Source organism: Triticum aestivum, chromosome 4A (genome assembly GCF_018294505.1).
Source record: "Triticum aestivum cultivar Chinese Spring chromosome 4A, IWGSC CS RefSeq v2.1, whole genome shotgun sequence".
Taxonomy (NCBI): Eukaryota; Viridiplantae; Streptophyta; class Magnoliopsida; order Poales; family Poaceae; genus Triticum; species Triticum aestivum.
The window spans coordinates 605696195-605713063 of NC_057803.1; the positions used below are offsets into that span (position 1 = coordinate 605696195).

General features: G+C 47.3%; 2 protein-coding genes across 2 annotated transcripts; both read left to right on the top strand.

The window, feature by feature from the left end:
- Positions 1–1237: 1237 nt before the first annotated feature.
- LOC123087478 (putative receptor-like protein kinase At4g00960) lies at positions 1238–10164 on the top strand. Its single transcript, XM_044509493.1, has 7 exons — positions 1238–2097; positions 3137–3265; positions 8262–8374; positions 8501–8705; positions 8798–9035; positions 9180–9333; positions 9419–10164. The coding sequence occupies exons 1-7, from the start codon at positions 1266–1268 to the stop codon at positions 9770–9772; spliced, it is 2025 nt and encodes a 674-aa protein (XP_044365428.1). The 5' UTR covers positions 1238–1265; the 3' UTR covers positions 9773–10164.
- Positions 10165–15237: 5073 nt separating this feature from the next.
- LOC123082562 (uncharacterized) lies at positions 15238–16497 on the top strand. Its single transcript, XM_044504871.1, has 2 exons — positions 15238–15818; positions 16038–16497. Exon 1 carries the CDS (start codon positions 15372–15374, stop codon positions 15792–15794), a length of 423 nt encoding a protein of 140 aa, XP_044360806.1. The 5' UTR covers positions 15238–15371; the 3' UTR covers positions 15795–15818; positions 16038–16497.
- Positions 16498–16869: the final 372 nt, after the last annotated feature.

The window sequence follows — 16869 nt, forward strand, 5'->3', positions numbered from 1 at the left end:
AAGTCACGGTCGTTAGTCCATTCTCTATACGAGTTTCTTTCACAGAAGGCCAAAGGAAGTCACGCTCCTTAGCCATAAGGTGACGCACGGTGTAGCTGCCCCAACCACACGTACTACTGTCCCACATCGGCCAGTCCAGTCTTGTAAGACTTTGTATATTTAATTATTTATCGTAGTTTGCTATTTGAAACTGTTTTGTGATGGTCTGGTCTTGGAAGATTTTTCTCCGCAGAAGGCCAAACATTAAGTCACACTCGTTAGCCGGACGAGCGGTGTGTGCCACAAGAGAGCACATCCTTCCCCACGGGCACGCTTGTGCATGTGCGGTCTACGCACGTAGGAACTCCTGAAAATTCAAAAAAAAAAGCCGGACACGGTTTGACTGTCCCACATTGGCTAGTTCGCTCTCGTATATTTACTCAGCGGAAGGACCAAAGGCATTCAAGGGTGTGTTTGGTTCGAGAACAAAATGGGATGAAATGTCATGGTTCCATGACATTCTATTTCACTAGAATTGGTCGGTTTCGTTCATGTGTTTGGTAGAGAAATTTTGTGAAATGGAACGGTTCTATTTTGATGTTTGCTTAGAGAGACCAAATGTAATGAATTTGATTCAACTCACCATTTGACACATGAATGATGAGATTACATATCACATATATCATTTTACATCTGTAATTATAATACATATTAGGTAATGAAGATATATGCCGTTCGTGAGGGAGAGACGAGGTGACGGATCGAGATGGACTGGCGGCGCAGATGGGAAGGGGTCGCGGGGTGAGAGAGTCGGGGAAGGAAAGGTGGGAGAGCGAGGCGTTTCGTGTAATTCCTTCGATTCGGAGGTACGAGCACATTCCGCATCTCAAGGGAATATGCCGCTCGGGGGAATGGGTGAGTTCCTGTCCTCGGTTGCTACCAAACACAAGAACGAGGCCCAGTCATGGCACAGACCCGTTACGTTCCACTCCATGATACAAACCAAACACACGGAGGGTTTACTTGGTTTTACGGGGTGGTTAGGATATGATTGGCTTAGATTTGATAGAGTGAGACGGGCCCACCACTTAAAATCAGGGGGGCCAATTAGTGATGGCCAGGCGGCAGGGTTCGTGAAAGTCCGTCTGTTTTGCGCGTGTGTGTAGTATTATCGCCCCAAGTGTCCTACGTTGGCTACCCATCGAACTGCCTACAAATATCACGAGTGACCAGACCCGCCATTCACGCGGCACTCAGAAGTCAGAACACAGCCATTAGCCATTGCCATGCCGACCATGCCATCCCATGCGCTGGCCCTCGTGCTCCTCCTTCTCGCAGCAAGCAAAGCAGCTTCCCAGGGGGTATGCATAGACCCCCGTCCTTCTTCCGCCGCAGCACCAGCGCCACCAACGTCCAACACTACCAACAGCAGCGCGTTCCGCACCAACGTCCTCACGCTCCTGAACGCCCTCCCCCAGGCCGTAGCGCCAACGGGCTTCGCCTCCCTCTCCTTGGGCACCGGCCGCGACCGTGCCTTCGTCCGCGGCCTCTGCCGCGGCGATACCACGCCGTCTCAGTGCCTCGCTGACATGCAAGCAAGCGTCATCGACTTACGCGGCAGGTGCGCGTCAAACCGGAGCGCGGCAGCCTATTACGACAAGGCCTACATCACCTTCGCCGACACCAACGACACGATCAACCTCTACTACGAGAAGCGCTCGCTTAACGCGCTGTACGACGTCCTCACAGTGTCCGACCCAGAAAGCTTCGACCGGACGTACAACGTGCTGATGAAGCGCCTGGTGGCGCGGGCGGCCAGCGAAGGAGGCAACACCTCGGCGATGTTCGCCACCGGGGAGGCGGTGTACGCACCAAGCGATCCCAAAGGGACGATGTACGGTCTCGTGCAGTGCATGAGGGACCTCAGCGCCTCGCAGTGCGACTGGTGCCTGCAGTCCTTGGTACCAGTGCTGCCGACGTGCTGCTACGGATATCAGGGAGGGGTGGCGCGAAACTTCAACTGCCTGCTTCGGATTCAAATATATACCTTCTACGACCTGGCGCTCGATGCTCCGCCTCCGGCTGCTCCAACACCGGGATCCCCCGACGAAACACGCCGTGAGTAACCCGGACCATCATTGCCTAACCTCATCCTCCGTATTTTTCGCCGTGTGTGCAGGACTGCAGGGGTGTTTGAATTTACCCAAAATGAAGGTGCCCTGTGTGCCAGGGCAGGGGCCATGATGTCTTCGTCAAAATTCTAGCTTTCCCTCTCCCCCACCTCTCCTTTAGAAGAGACCACAGGCCTATTGGATTTATTTTTTCGGTACACGTTTATTTGGCTATGCGTTACCCTAAAATATGTCTCTGACACAACCTTAATCTGCAGCCAACCAATTCATAAGAACCAGGAATATCTAGTGGGATGCAGTGTCTCTAGAACTAGAGGATGCCCTACACGTTATTGCGGGAATCTTTTGCAATATAGTTTAATTGGATTCAATTGCATGAAACATTAATATTAGAAGTAAAAACAATTGATAATACATATGACTTGTTTTGTTTGATTATTGTATAGTTACAAAATATTTACTAATTATAAATAACTTATTAGAATGGAAATTGTCATGCATATTTGGGTGTTAAGGTGGAATTTTTCCAATGCATGGTTACAGGTTACGTGGGTTTTTTTTCATGCATGTTACATGATGAGATGACATGCTTGCCTATCATAAGAAATATCGTCTCCCTTTTTACTTTTCTACAAATCGTGTAAATTCTAAAAACAAAAAAAATCAGGTTTTTATCGTGTAAATTCTTTTTTAGGATATTTATCATGAAAAAATTTAAGAATAGACAGAGTTTATTTGGCTGTCCTTTGTGAGGGACGCTCAGTACCGGCCAAAAAACTATATATCTAGCAAGCCGCGTTTAACCTCATACAAGCTAGCTTTCAGTTATGCCCCCAAATGATTCATGTTGCGCAACCTTGCGACCCACAAGAACACATGCGGACGCCCCTGCTACTATTGCCCTTGCTGCCATTTCTGGCTCTCATGACGGAAGCTAGTGCACGGCAGTTCAGTTGTTAATGATCGACTAATTGTCTTGTGCAATGACCAATGCTGATGGTGATAAATTTCTTAAAAACATGCAGGAAACACAAGATTACAGCATGTCATCCTTGCTGTCGCCATTTCTGTTGGGACACTATTTGTCCTAGTCGTTGTGCTTGCTTGTGTTCGTCGGCAGAGGAAAAGGATCAAGGCAGACAAGGAACAACAAGGTATGTAATAATTCCTACAGAAGAGCACATGGGTCATACGGAACAAGAGAAGGCGAGAAATAGTTTTTTTTTCGATCATAGGGGCAACATGGCCCCCATTTTTATATGAAAATAGAGTCATGAGAGCATCTCCAACAGAGGTGCTAAAAGTAGTCCGCGTTGTAAAAATCGCTAATTTAGCGCACGGAGCATCTCCAGCAGACGCTGCAAAAGCCAACACGCTGTAAAATCCAACCGGCGCGCTGGGAATTTCTGCATCACACGCGAGATATTTGCTGCGCGGCGTACAGCGCGCTGGACAATGACGCGCGAAGACCAGCTGCTCCGCTCCGCTTCGCTCCCTCTGCTCGTTCCGCCATTTCCTGCAGCTCGCCGCCGCCGGCCGCCGGCCGCCGCCACTCCTCTGTGTGCTCGTCATCTGCTCTTCCTGGCATGGGGCGGAGCCGCCACTGCCCTTCTGCTCACCGGCTGGAGCTTGCCGCCTCGAGTTCGCCGGCCGGGAGCCGCCGTTGCCTCTCTGTTCGCAGCCTCCCTGTGGCCGAAGGCTAGCGTTGCATGCGGAGCTTGCGGTTTCCGATCGATTGCAAGCCAGCTGATAGGGAAGCCAAGCTAGCTAGCTCGTGTTTGTGCATCAAGCTAGCTCGCGTACGGTGGCCGGCGATTTCAACGATCCAACAATTGGGAAGCTAATTGCGTTTTTGTTTTGGTCAGATGAATTTATCTGTAAATGTTAGGGACCTGTTTGTGATATATTTGTGACACTTTTTTTAGTGCATCTGCTGGACTGCTGCGCGCCGTTCGCTACGCGTTATCTTTTTGTGCGTCTGCTGGACTGAATCGGCCACGAAGCGCTAAAATTACTAAAATAGCGCTGTAAAATTATTTTAGCGCGTCGCTTTTTTGAGCATCTGTTGGAGATGCTCTTAACATAGCATCACATCATTTGCAGAAGCCCCCCCCCCCCCCCCCCCCCGCGCATCGATGCATACCATGCATCAGGGAAGGAAAAATAGCTACATTCCTAGACATTTGGACCACATCTAAGAAATGCAACCATAGCACTTCAGTAACCGGCAATCTGGTAAACATCTAGAGATTATAAGCAAAATGGCTCAAATCCAGGACAAACAGAGGCTAAGCAGGCATCATTGGCACAGTCTTTGATATTTACGTCCCCAGCCATGTGCCCTTCTGAAGATATCATATGCTACTTAGGTGAGCCTTTCAGCTGCTTCCTTAAGGCATAATTTACGAGACCAGTAGTGCACACAAAGTAGAAAACTACATTAGTAGGTTGAGCAGGACGCATATGGAAAAAATAGGATATATTCCTTGTTTTGCAAACAGTCCATAATAAAGCACCAGAACCAATAGATACAACGGCTCTACTCTTTGCTAGTATAGGTCGGCAGCCAATTTTGATAGAGACCAAAGAAGGATGTGGGCGTTGACTATACCTCAAGTACAATATATGGTTTCTAACCCCCGCGTCGCCTCCCCCGGCGGCGGCGGGGGAACCCTAGCCGCACTGCCTTGGCACCCTCCCCACCTCATCCCACCTCCTCGCCGCCGCCTGAGGCCGCCACCGGGCAAGCCCGGGGCGCCAAGGATGGTGGCGGCGGGGTCTCGGCTGCCCTGCCTCTGCGTGGGGAGTCTCAGATCTGGAGCGGCGGCTCCTTTTGGCGAGGCACGGCAAGCTCCGGTGAGCAGCCGTGTGGGCGGTGGATCTGGCGTCCTGGCCGTGTGGGTGGCGGGATCCCGGTGGTCGTTGGTGGCTGGCAGCGGCTTCTGCGGCGGTCGGTGCGCGCGATCTGGCGCCTCCCCTCCTCCCCTGTTCGGCGTGTGGGCCAGCCTGGTCGGGCCGCGCTTCCCGTGGTCGCCGGTTCTGTACAGGAGGCGCTGGTGGTGGCGGGGATCTATTCGGGCGAAAACCCTGGCCGGCCATGCCCGGCCGCGCCGACGATGACGCCTAGGGCGCCGTTCCCCTCCTTGGAGGCGTCGGTATGGACTGATCTCCTCACTTCCCCTTCCCCTAGGTCTCCCGGGTGAAAGCCCTAACTTTATTGGGCGGCGGCGGCACTCACGGCGCCGTTACCTCCTTGAAGGCGCCGCTTTGGGAACCTTGGGGTTGGGTAGCGCTTGTGGGTGGTGGGCGACGGTGGTGGCGCGGACCTATCCTAGCATGGATCTACGTCTGTTGCTTGGAGATGGACTCGCGTAGGTGGAGGTCGTCGTTTGGCGTCGTGGTGGCGTCCATGGCGGAAGACCTTCCAAGGCTTGCGTAGGTGGAGGTCGTCGTTTGGCGTCGTGGTAGCATCGATGGCGAAGGACCTGCTAAGGTTGACACCTCAATCTACTCTGAAGATGGACTAGTGGAAGATGACAGCGACGACACATGTGAGTGCTTCAGACCGGTTTGTGCCCCGAACCCGGTAGATGGCTGGGTTGGGGCCTCCGGCTTTAGATGTTAGGCTTAGGTGAGAGGTCTGGGTTTGTGGCCCAGCTTGCACCCCTTCATCATATGGATAGGAGTAGCGGCAAATGTTGTCAAGATGGTGGATTTAGGCATATTGTTGTTATACTACTTTGTAAGGTCCTCGAGAATAATCAATAAAATGACCGCATGCATCTTCCAGATGCAGAGGCCAGGGTCATCCTCCTTTTCTAAAAAAAATGGGGTTACCCAATGCCCCAGAAACCACATTCCATTGACACAGGAGACTAATATTCCTAGCTTCAAGATTAGTAACTCCCAACCCCCTCGATCTCTAGGACGACAAACATCCAACCAGATAACCAACCGATACTTTTACACTCCATCCTTCTCTTGCCAACAAACTATACAAGCACGAAAGAAATCAAGTCTCTTACCAACACCTCTAGGCCAACGAAAAAGGGACAATAAGAGAATAGGAATATTACTGACACAAGTATCACAGAGAATAAACGAGGCCCCATGGAGTGAAAGATCCCTTGCCATGAAGCTGCCATTTTTCATATTTGTCCTCAGGTGGCTCCCAATCAAGATTACATAACTTTTGAAAATGTAGAGAAATCCCTAAATATCTAAAAGGAAAATCACCTACTATGTAAGTAAAAATTTGAGCATAATCATTCTATTCCAGCAACGCATCGCTAAAACAGTGGATCTTGCTCTTCAGAACTTAATTTTAGCCATGTTCAATGCTCATAAACATATAAGATAACCTTCAAGGTCATCTTCCAAATAAAAGATGGTATCGTCTGCGTATTGTAGAATGGTGAAACCTCGGTTATACCAAGGAAGCAATAACATCAATAGTTAAATTAAAGAGGAGAGTGGGGAAAGGACTCCCCCTGCCTCAAGCCTTTCCTAGTAACAAACTAAGAGCCTGACATGTCATTCAAGGTAATAGTTGCTTTACCATCGCTAAAAAAACAATTAGGCCACCGTACAAATTTAACCAGGAATCCTTTCATGCTTAACGCATCATGCACAAATTCCAAAATGAATTTATTGTATGCTTTCTCAAAATCTAGTTTAAAAAGGGCAGCAGAGTATGCAATGAATATAAAGTCTCATGTAAAACAACTACATTATCTAACATAAACTGACCTTTGGTAAAAGCAGATTGAGCTTTGTGAACACTCTTGTCTACAGTCAACATGGCTCTACTATTGAGAACTTCAGTAACAATTTTAAATCGAACAATAAGGATGAAGATGGGCCTATACATCTGTTTTATCAGCCCCTTGACCTTTAGCGGTCAGAGTTACTATATCATAGTTTAGTCTAGAAATGTCAATAACGCGATCATAAAAATCCTGGAAAATTTTAAGAAAATCACCAGAGACAAGACGCCAAAAGATTAGGTAAAACTCAACAAGCATGCCATCTAGCTCGCTGCTCTATTGTGACTCGTGGGGAAACTGCAGTTTTAATCTCGTCATGTGTAAACTTGTCATTCAACCTACTGTTATCTACATCGGAAAGGCAACCGGGCAAAGGAATAATAAGAGAGAAAGGAAGAAGATCGTCCTTCCAAAAAGCTTCTTATAAAAGGTAGTAGCATATTTGATGAGTTGTTCGCCTCCTTGAATGATGCGCTCATCTTGATTGAATCTGAAAAATCTTATTCTTACATTTTGTACCACTAGCATTAATCATAAAATACTTAGAATTACTATCTCCATGTCTTATATCTCTCTCTTTATACTGTTAGTACCATTTAAATTCCTCCTCCCTAAGAATTTTATTTCAGTCATTTTCCAGTTTATCTCTTAAGCCATAGTCAGCTTCTAAGGCACCAAAAAGCTCACATTTCTTATCCACAACATCCAGCCAATTAGTAATGCATTCTCTATCCCTCCTATAAGCCTCCTCACCATTAAGATTCTAGCCCTTGAGGCTTGTCTTGAAAGGTTTCATAGTCAATGCAAGGTACTGCCTCTGCGAGCGAACAATAGACGACCAGGCATTGTTAACTATATCGGAGAGATCTTTCATAGTCCACCAGCTTAATTCAAACCTAAAAGATGCATTTATCGCAACAGGATTATCACAGTATGTAAAAGAAGAGCAGCATGGTTAGAAACCCCTCTAACCAGGATTCTGACAGTAACCAAAGGAAACCTTTGCTCCCAGGAGGGGCTAACCAAAATTGTATGTAATTTAACAAACAGAGGGTCCATCTGGTTATTAGACCATGTGTAGCTCGGACATGACATCACAAGCTCTTTAAAACTCATCCCCGTACACATTGATTAGGATTCACTTGAATCCTGATCACTTGTTCATTATGACCATTCTAGTCATAAACCTCTCGGCCATACATGTATCTACCTGGAACAGATCATGTCTAACACCCATAAGTGAACATCCAAAAGCCCCATCAGAAGGCTGCCAGAACCAAATAACTGTAGCCAGCCAGGAATCAATAAGATCCTTCTTTTTTGTCTCTTGTATACAGATAAACTCAAGGTAAGGTATAGCTAAATCGCATGTTTCTTATTGCAGATAATGCAGGAGAGGGCTTGAACTATATTAGTCTCCAAGTGTTGAGGGTTGCCACATCCAATTTTTCTATAAACAACAAACTGGGAGAGGGAGGATTCGGAGAGGTTTTTAAGGTGTGTATTGTGCTTTGGTATGAATATTACATGAGAATACAAATCTATACTAAATGTACCAGAGACAATATTTGGTGAATTATTTAATTTAATCCAAGAGCAAACTTGCCTCTACTGTCTACATAGGGGGAAATGCAGGACGGAATGAAAATAGCCGTCAAAAGGCTGTCAAAGGACTCTGTTCAAGGGTTTGGTGAGCTGAAAAATGAGCTAGTGCTAGCTAACAAACTTAAGCACAAGAATCTGGTGCAGCTTCTCGGTGTTTGCTTGCAAGAGAAACTGCTGGTGTACGAATATATGCCTAATGGAAGCCTAGACACGATTATTTTCAGTAATTCTCCCATCTCATCTTGTCAAAACTTTAGTACACCACTAGTCTGCTATTCTGCTGTTTTTAGTTTGAGTGGTGCATGTGTGTCGCAGATTCGGAGAAGGCACACCAACTCGATTGGATGAAAAGAAGCATGATCATCTCTGGGATTGCTCGAGGTCTACTGTATCTCCACCAGGAGTCTCGTCTAAAAGTCATCCACCGTGACCTGAAGCCAAGCAACGTCTTACTGGACCTGGATATGAACCCCAAGATCTCAGATTTTGGTCTTTCTAGGGCTTTCGGTGGAGATCAATCGATGGATGTAACAAAACGTGCTGTTGGTACACTGTAAGTCTTTGCTTCTGTGTACGTACTTTGCAAATGCACACTGTTCTAGCCAAATTAACGGAAGATGACCGTTTGAGTGATACGATATCAAATGGTAAATGCAACACTGAGCAAGAGTGCTTATTTTGGAACTAATTCATGCAGCGGATACATGGCTCCGGAATATGCGTACCACGGCCAAGTCTCTACCAAGTCAGACATGTATAGCTTCGGAGTCGTAGTTGTAGAGATTGTGACTGGTAGGAGGAACAATGCATCACTCGACGATGATACTGCCTCCAGATCTCTGCTCAGCCAGGTAAGATCCGCACACATAATGTACCTCACTCATTTGTGGAGATAACTTGCCGACTAGCTGCTACTTATTTATCTTTTACGTACAGGTATGGGAAGCGTGGAGCGCAGGCTCGATGGAAGAGGTGGTGGATCCTTCCCTGGGCAGAGGTTACCCCAAGAACGATGTGCTAAAGTGCGTGCAGATCGGGCTGCTGTGTCTCCAGGAGGATCCCAGCGCCAGGCCGGCCGCGTGGGAGGTCGTCCTCATGCTCGACAGCCCCTCCATGTCCATGACTATGCGGACTCCGACCAGGCCAGCGTTCTGCTTCACACAACCTGGAGTCAGCAACCCCACGCTCAGTTACCAAAGCAGCCGGCCGCGGGGTGCTATCACCAGCCAACAACTGCCTACCCCCGTTTCAGGCAATGACGTGACGATTTCTGATGTCGAGCCTAGGTAGGATGATTTCAAACAAGTTTGCATCAGTAAGGCGAATACCAACTGTTAAAAATAATTGCCTTTAGTCATGTCCGGAAATGTACAAGATGCTCGTTCATGCTTCTTTAGCTAGCTGATCAAGAGTGAGTCGATAGATACATACGTGGGTCTAGTGATACTAGTCGTATTCAATAATGTTTAAGCTAATAGTGATCAAGGTAGCCGAGTGATTATTGTTGGCTTGCATATCATATGGAGCAAGCTGAGACCGGTTGTCATGTCTGTGTAGGCCCAGGTTGTTTCTATCGGCTGCCTGTGTATATAAGCATGGGGAGGTGCGTGAGTATTGTAACGTCTTGGTATTCGAGAGATTGTAAATAAAGAAAACAATGCATGTCAGGTCTCTTTGGCAAACCTTTTGCGTGCGCGTGTTTGTGATATTTTTTATTTGATATCCGAGCAAGGTTGAAGATTCAAATCCACAATTGCCCCATGAGTAAGACGATGTAACACCCTGTAATTTTAACAGGTGTTCTCATACATCAACGGTTCTTCTCATTGCCACTGACGGCCATTTTTTTTGCCCTTATTGATTTTCAAATCAGAGACGGCCGTGGGGGCAACTCTGAGAGGCATTGAATCTTGGAGTACTCTTTTATTCATATCAAACACGGTACCGTGAAATTGATTCCACGGCTTCGTCATTCCCCCTGTCGTAGTCACCTTCATGTAACATTTCAAAACAAAGCTTCTTCTCGAAAGATCTGAGACCATGGCTCCGCCAGGCTTGTTGAGCTAGTCAAAATTCACTACTCATTTTCGCGAATCGCACTCCGGAAGCATCTTCCATGGTTTATTCTAATTCAGTGGCTAGATTTATTTGGTACTCCAAAAATGTTTTAATTGAAATGAATTGGTGGCCTGGTTTGGATAACCCCATAGCAACCCCCTTCCTCCCACATCGTGTCCTCACTCCCTTCTTCCTCCTCACACCGTGCTCCCCTACATGGCCTAAGCACCTCCATCCCTTGTCTATCTTCCATGCAATGGGACCCTTGCAGCACTCCCTCTCACGAGCAGCCCCCACCAACGCCTCACCTACTCCATTTCCCTCATTTGCGATGCCCTTGCTTGTCCTCCCCCCACCTCCTAATGCAGACTAGACCTGAGTTTGAGGAAGAAAAAGAAGAGGAGACATGAATAAGAGCAAGATGAGAAGGACAAGAGGAGAAGATCCCCGTCTCCCGTGTTTCCTTCATCATCCTCTTGTGTGCTCCCACCACCATGAGCCATATTCACTGCTCTGACCCTTTTGTCAAACTTTAATACGACTTGACCCTGTTTTAAAATCTTTTTTGAATCTGACCTTTTTTCTATCGCCGCCGTCTTTGGCGGTAGGTTTACACTGCCTATCGCCATTGACTTTGGCGATAGGTTTTGATCAACGTTTAAACAACTGTTTGCTGACTGCGCGAAGCCTACCGCCATAGCTGGTGGCGGTAGCTAGTTGTAGCATACCGCCAGCCACAGTGGCGGTAGGCTTCTATTCGATTGCAAGTGTGTCTCATTGCATGCATTCATTGTCATACATAGCACTCCATCATCTTGATGTTTTTTTTTTGAAAATGGAGGCTTACCCCCGGCTTCTGCATCATAATGATGCATGCAGCCATCTTATTAAGAGATCACAAAGTATCACAAAGTCGTCAAAGTATTACAGCTCACAAGTGGAGCAAAAAATAAAAATAAATGAAAGTTCATGCTGACAATCACAACCGGAATGGCAATAAGAAGGATAAGCTCCCTAGACTCCTATCATGTTATGCGACTGCCATCCGAATCGGTTGAATATAACCCGTGCTACCATTTCTTACTCATTGCACCCAGTAACCAAAGGCTTCCTGGATTCCATAGGAGTGAGTAAGGACCACATACAGATACAAGCGGTAGCTCTGAAGATGACCTGCAAGAAAGTTAAATTGTATTGTCTGTTAAATATCAAATCATTCCTACAATTTCATATAGCCCACAAGAGCGCACATATTCCAATCCGAATACGAGCCACCGTAGTCTGTTCGACCCCAGTTAACCACATTCAAAACAACGATGCAATGTCAACTAGAGGAGTAATGTTGAAGGCTATATGAATCGTTCTCCAAAGCAATTTGGCTAGTGGGCATTCAAGAAATAAATGTTGTATTGTTTCGTCATGATCACAAAAGCAACATCGTGGACTACCTACCCATCGCCTCTTGATTAAGTTGTCCTTTGTAAGAATTTCTTATTTGTGGACAAACCACATAAAGATTTTAATGCGCAAAGGAAACTTAATCTTCCAAATATGCAATGATCTCGAGACTGGGCCAGAATTAATCAAATCCAAATAGAAAGATTTTACCATAAAAATCCCATTCTTAGCTAGTTTCCATTGTGTGGAGTCCGGTTGGTCGGAGAGTTGAACATCTATCAATCTCCGAACCAGGTGCATCCATGCATTCCATCGCTCACCAACTAGAGCTCGTCTGAATTGAATATTTAAGGGGATCGTATGTAAAATTGTGCCTACGTAACCCTCCTTACGTTGCACAATGTTATACAAGGTGGGATATTGTACGGCCAGGGGGCGTCTCTCCTAACCACGTATCCTTCCAAAACCTTGTTGACATCCCATTGCCAACCAGGAATTTGACCCTCCGAAAGAACAGGCCCTTCACTTGCATGATGTACTGGACCGTCGAGCCTATCCCTCCGCCGACTCTGGGGGCGACTGCGGGAGGGGGGGGGACCATGGAGGCGACTCATGGGGCAACTGCGGGGGCGACGGCGGGAGTGAGTACACACCTTTGACACATGTGCTAAGCAACTCAAACTTAGTAAAAAGTGGGAGTGGCTATCGGTAGCTCGACTGATTTTTCAAATTAGGTTGGTCAATTCATTCTGGACGTTGGATGGAGATCTAACAGCTCGCAGCCCTCCTTCTTCCTCCTCCTCCCAGCGTTCCACCGACCGAACCGCCGGCCATCACCAGCGCCGACCAGCCCTCCCAGAAACCACCCCCCCCCGGTCTTCCGCCGCCCTCGGCCATCCCTCTACCCCCCCCCTCCCACACACACACCGAGTTTTTTCTTCGGCGAAGCACGACACCACAGCCCCCCACTACCGCCGTCCACCACCGCCCCACCCTCAACCCTAGGATAGATAATGTGGTAGCTTGCCCAACGAGCTTCTTCCTCCCCTCCAGAAATTTCTTTCTTCAACCAAAATCGATTAACTCAAATTCGAAATTCAGGCGATTGACATGCAACTATTGTGAAAAAGTAAACACCTTTGACATGCATGTACATGCACGCTGATCAATAAATCAACTAGTGCATGCAGACGCGAACACCAAATCCGGCCCCACAAACGCCCGCGGACGCGACCAGGCGCGTTCGCGGACAGTGTCCCCCTCTTCCTCCGGATCCGCCGCGTCTGAAGGTAAGCCCACGGTGATCCAGACTTTGCACATTACTCGGATCTGATCAAGGAGCTACAACCGACGCTCCGACGCTAGATAAGGGTAGCTCCTAACCCGTCGGCGTGGTGGCGTGACTACTTGATTGTGGTGGCGGACGGCGAGTGATGGCGAGTGAAATATAGAGGTGGACGGGAGAGGAGAAATGTGGATGGATAGGGTTTCGGTGCCAGCGCTCGCCTTAAATAGCTGGGCTAGGGGCCTTGCACAGGCACCAGAGCGCCAACACGTGGCGCCATCGGTCCATTGGAGGAGACGCGTCGGACCGTTGGGTTCCGGGTGATTTCATGTGGGACCTGGCTGTCAGTCTGACTAATTATCCAAATGACTATCCTTGTGATTACAAGAAAAGTAGCACTCGCTGCGGACAATGCCTAGGCGTACTCTCGAAAAAACCATTCTTGTGATTACTATCTATTTTGAGATAAACAATAATTTATGAAATAATTACATGCAAGCTAATATATGATAAGTATACTTAGTTTAACGTTTAAACTCAGATCTATATCTGGTACTCATCTCATTGGCTGGCTCTATAGCTACATGGGTATTCGGATATACTCCCTCCATTTCAGAATATAGTGCGCTCGTGCTTCCCAAAGTCCAATTTTGACCATAAATTTAACTAATAAGACCGGCTACGACGGAAGAAAAAAATTATTCACTAGTATAATGTTTGCTCCCGTTGTAATTGATCTCGTTGGTTAAATTTATGGTTAAAGTTGAAGCATGGGAAGTATTATATTTTAAAACGGAGGGAGTATATGCATGTGCGGCCGGCCGATGTATGTATTCAAATATGTAGTCTATATGCATGCATTAGTGCTTACGTACTGGGGCTACTTACCTGCGTGCTTACGAACATGCATGCATATCAACAGCAAGTGGTGTGAGTGAAGCATGGTCTCCCTATAAAGATGCATGCATGCAACGACACACTTGCACGATGGCATGCAACGACACACAGCACGATGGAAGCCTGCCGTCACTGCCATTGGCGGTAAGCTAAAACGGGCTACCGTCGCCGGCTATGGCGGTAGGCTTCGCAAAGTCAACAAACGTCCATTTAAATGTTGACCAAAGCCTACTGTCATTGATCTAGGCGGTAGGCAGTGTAAACTTATCGTAAAAGACAATGATGATAGAAAAAAGATCAAATCTAAAAAAGATTTCAGAACGAAATCAAATCATGCTAAAGTTTGATAAAAAGAATTTGGCCACCACCATGGTGAAGATCTACACCCCTCTTACATGTGCCATGGTTCTATAGGTACGGGATTCATGTTGATTATGGTTGGGGACTGAAAATAAAAACCACCCCCCATGGCGCCTGCGGATTCTCAATGCTAAGCTTTTCTTCAAGAAGAAAACTAGGAAAGGCCCATTAGTCGGCCTGAAAAGGTAGTATACATATATTTCTTGCGAGTTAAGAAAGAAAACAGTTTTGCTAAAGCACATCTAGATGCGCCATAAGTATTGCATATCTAAGTCGTAAGTCATTGATCTTACGCGAAGATTCGTGTGAGTATTTTCTTTTTTTTTCACTTCTTATGTTTGATTGAGGCATTTAAATGTGCAACAACTAGGGCATATCTAGACAAACCTAAAAGAAAATTAATTATTCCCACTTCAAAATGTGCAACTATACCCATGACACGACCGGTTGGATAAACTAAACGCTTGATCAGGAGTGCGTTGGACTTAGAAATAATAATTTCCAAATCCACCCAACAAATGATTCAGAAGCTTTTTTTTTGGCGAATAAAAATGATTCAGAAGCTAGCTCTATAGTTGTGAGGTGGAAGGAATTTTTCCATCTTTAATCAGTGCGCAGCGCACCACCTATGATCAATTGATTCTCTCATGTAATCCTCCTTTGATGTATAGCTAAGCTAGCTCTTCCAGCAGGCAGCATATATTCCGGAGCGCCCACCTCTGAGCTCTGACCCATCACCGCTCCTCTCCCGCCTTTCCTTTCTTCCACCCACAAGCATTTGGCATCTGCTTCCTTCCTTCCACTCCAATAATATATACCACCACCCTGCACGCGCCTACACCTCGGTAACGCAGGAGCGGCAGCAGGCAGCAGCCAATCTAAGCTAGCGCGATGTCGTCGTGGGCGCAGCACTCGCGGCGGGGCTGGAGGCACGGCTGGGCGGCGACGCTGCCGCCGTGGCGCCTGCTGGCCTTCTTCGCCATCGTGGTCTCCTTCCTGGCCACCTCCTCCTACGTCGACTACCGGGCCGTGGAGCGCCGTGCCGAGATCGGGGCACGCGTCTTCGCCGCGCCGCTCGCCGCCATGGCCGCCTTCCTCCTCTTCGCCGCGCTCGGGTACTGGCGCCGCCGTACCCGCTGGGCGCTCCGACGCCACGCCATTAACGCCCAGCCGGCCGTGGCACCGTCGCAGTCGTCGGGGGCGTCTCCGTGGGGCGTGGCGGCGATGGTGGCGGTGCTGCTGGTGATGGTGACGTTCCAGCCCTCCGTGCACTCCATGTGGTTCAGGCCGCTCTGGAGTTCAGACTACAGCTAGCCCCTAGCTCATCAGATGCTCCCCGTGTGTACTACCTTTTTTTTTGCGAAATCTCCGTGTGTAGTACTGTCAGTGTGCATAAAAGTAGTACTTTCTAGGTAGAGATCAACTACTACGTGCTTGAGATATATCGATTTTGCTTGGCATATTTGTGTTTTATCGATGTGTAACCTCACGGTATTACTCGCATTTTGTACGCGTCTGTATGTTTGTATTCTCATTTTGTTAAAATTTTGCGCCTAGGTTCGGTTTCGCATCGGCGATGGCAAAGCATCGTGTTCGGAGACACAATTTGGAGGTCATATGTTGCGTTCCTTCCGTGCTTGTTGCTGTCAGGTGGATTTTCAAGGGCGCTATGTACACCACCACTGCTGCGTCCAAGACGCTGCCTTTCTCGTGACCGTCCAAGCCCTGCCACCTACTCGCAAATCTCTGGTAGGCATTCATGGATGGATGATGCGTCGGCAAAGGTAGTCCAAATTGGTTTGTTGTCTTCGGAGACGGCAAGTGTTGGTCGAGACGCGGCTTTGTATTTCAGTTTAGGATAGACCCCTTATGTTGTGGTTGTAGTGGGTGTGGTAGCTTGTAATTGGACTGCCCTGGTGTGTGTTGGCTTATCTTCAAACTTGCCTCGTTGTCTAGTAAAATGTGCACTGCACTTGTTCGCAACAAGGGTAGTCTTGTAACTTATTTCTACATTCTACAAAAATATGGTTCTTCTTGGCGTACTTTTAAAGAAAGAATTTCACCTAAACTAGCACTAAGTCTGTTTTAAGAATAACTAACACTCACAAATGATATGTAACACACAATGGATCCTATATGGCGCGTAGGGCGCCCCAAGCATTGTGGCACATACCCCCAAGCTCACCCACGCTCATTCTGGGCCGGCCCAAGTGGGGCGCGAGGTCCCCCCTTTTTTCTACTTCTTTCGTTTTTTTCTTTTCTCCTTTCCTTTTATTTTTTGTTTTCCTTTTTCTTTCCTACTTTTCCTATATTTTTTTAAAAAAATCAAATTCACAAACAATATTTCGTTCATCGAATTCAAAAATGTTCATCATTTTAAAAAAATGTT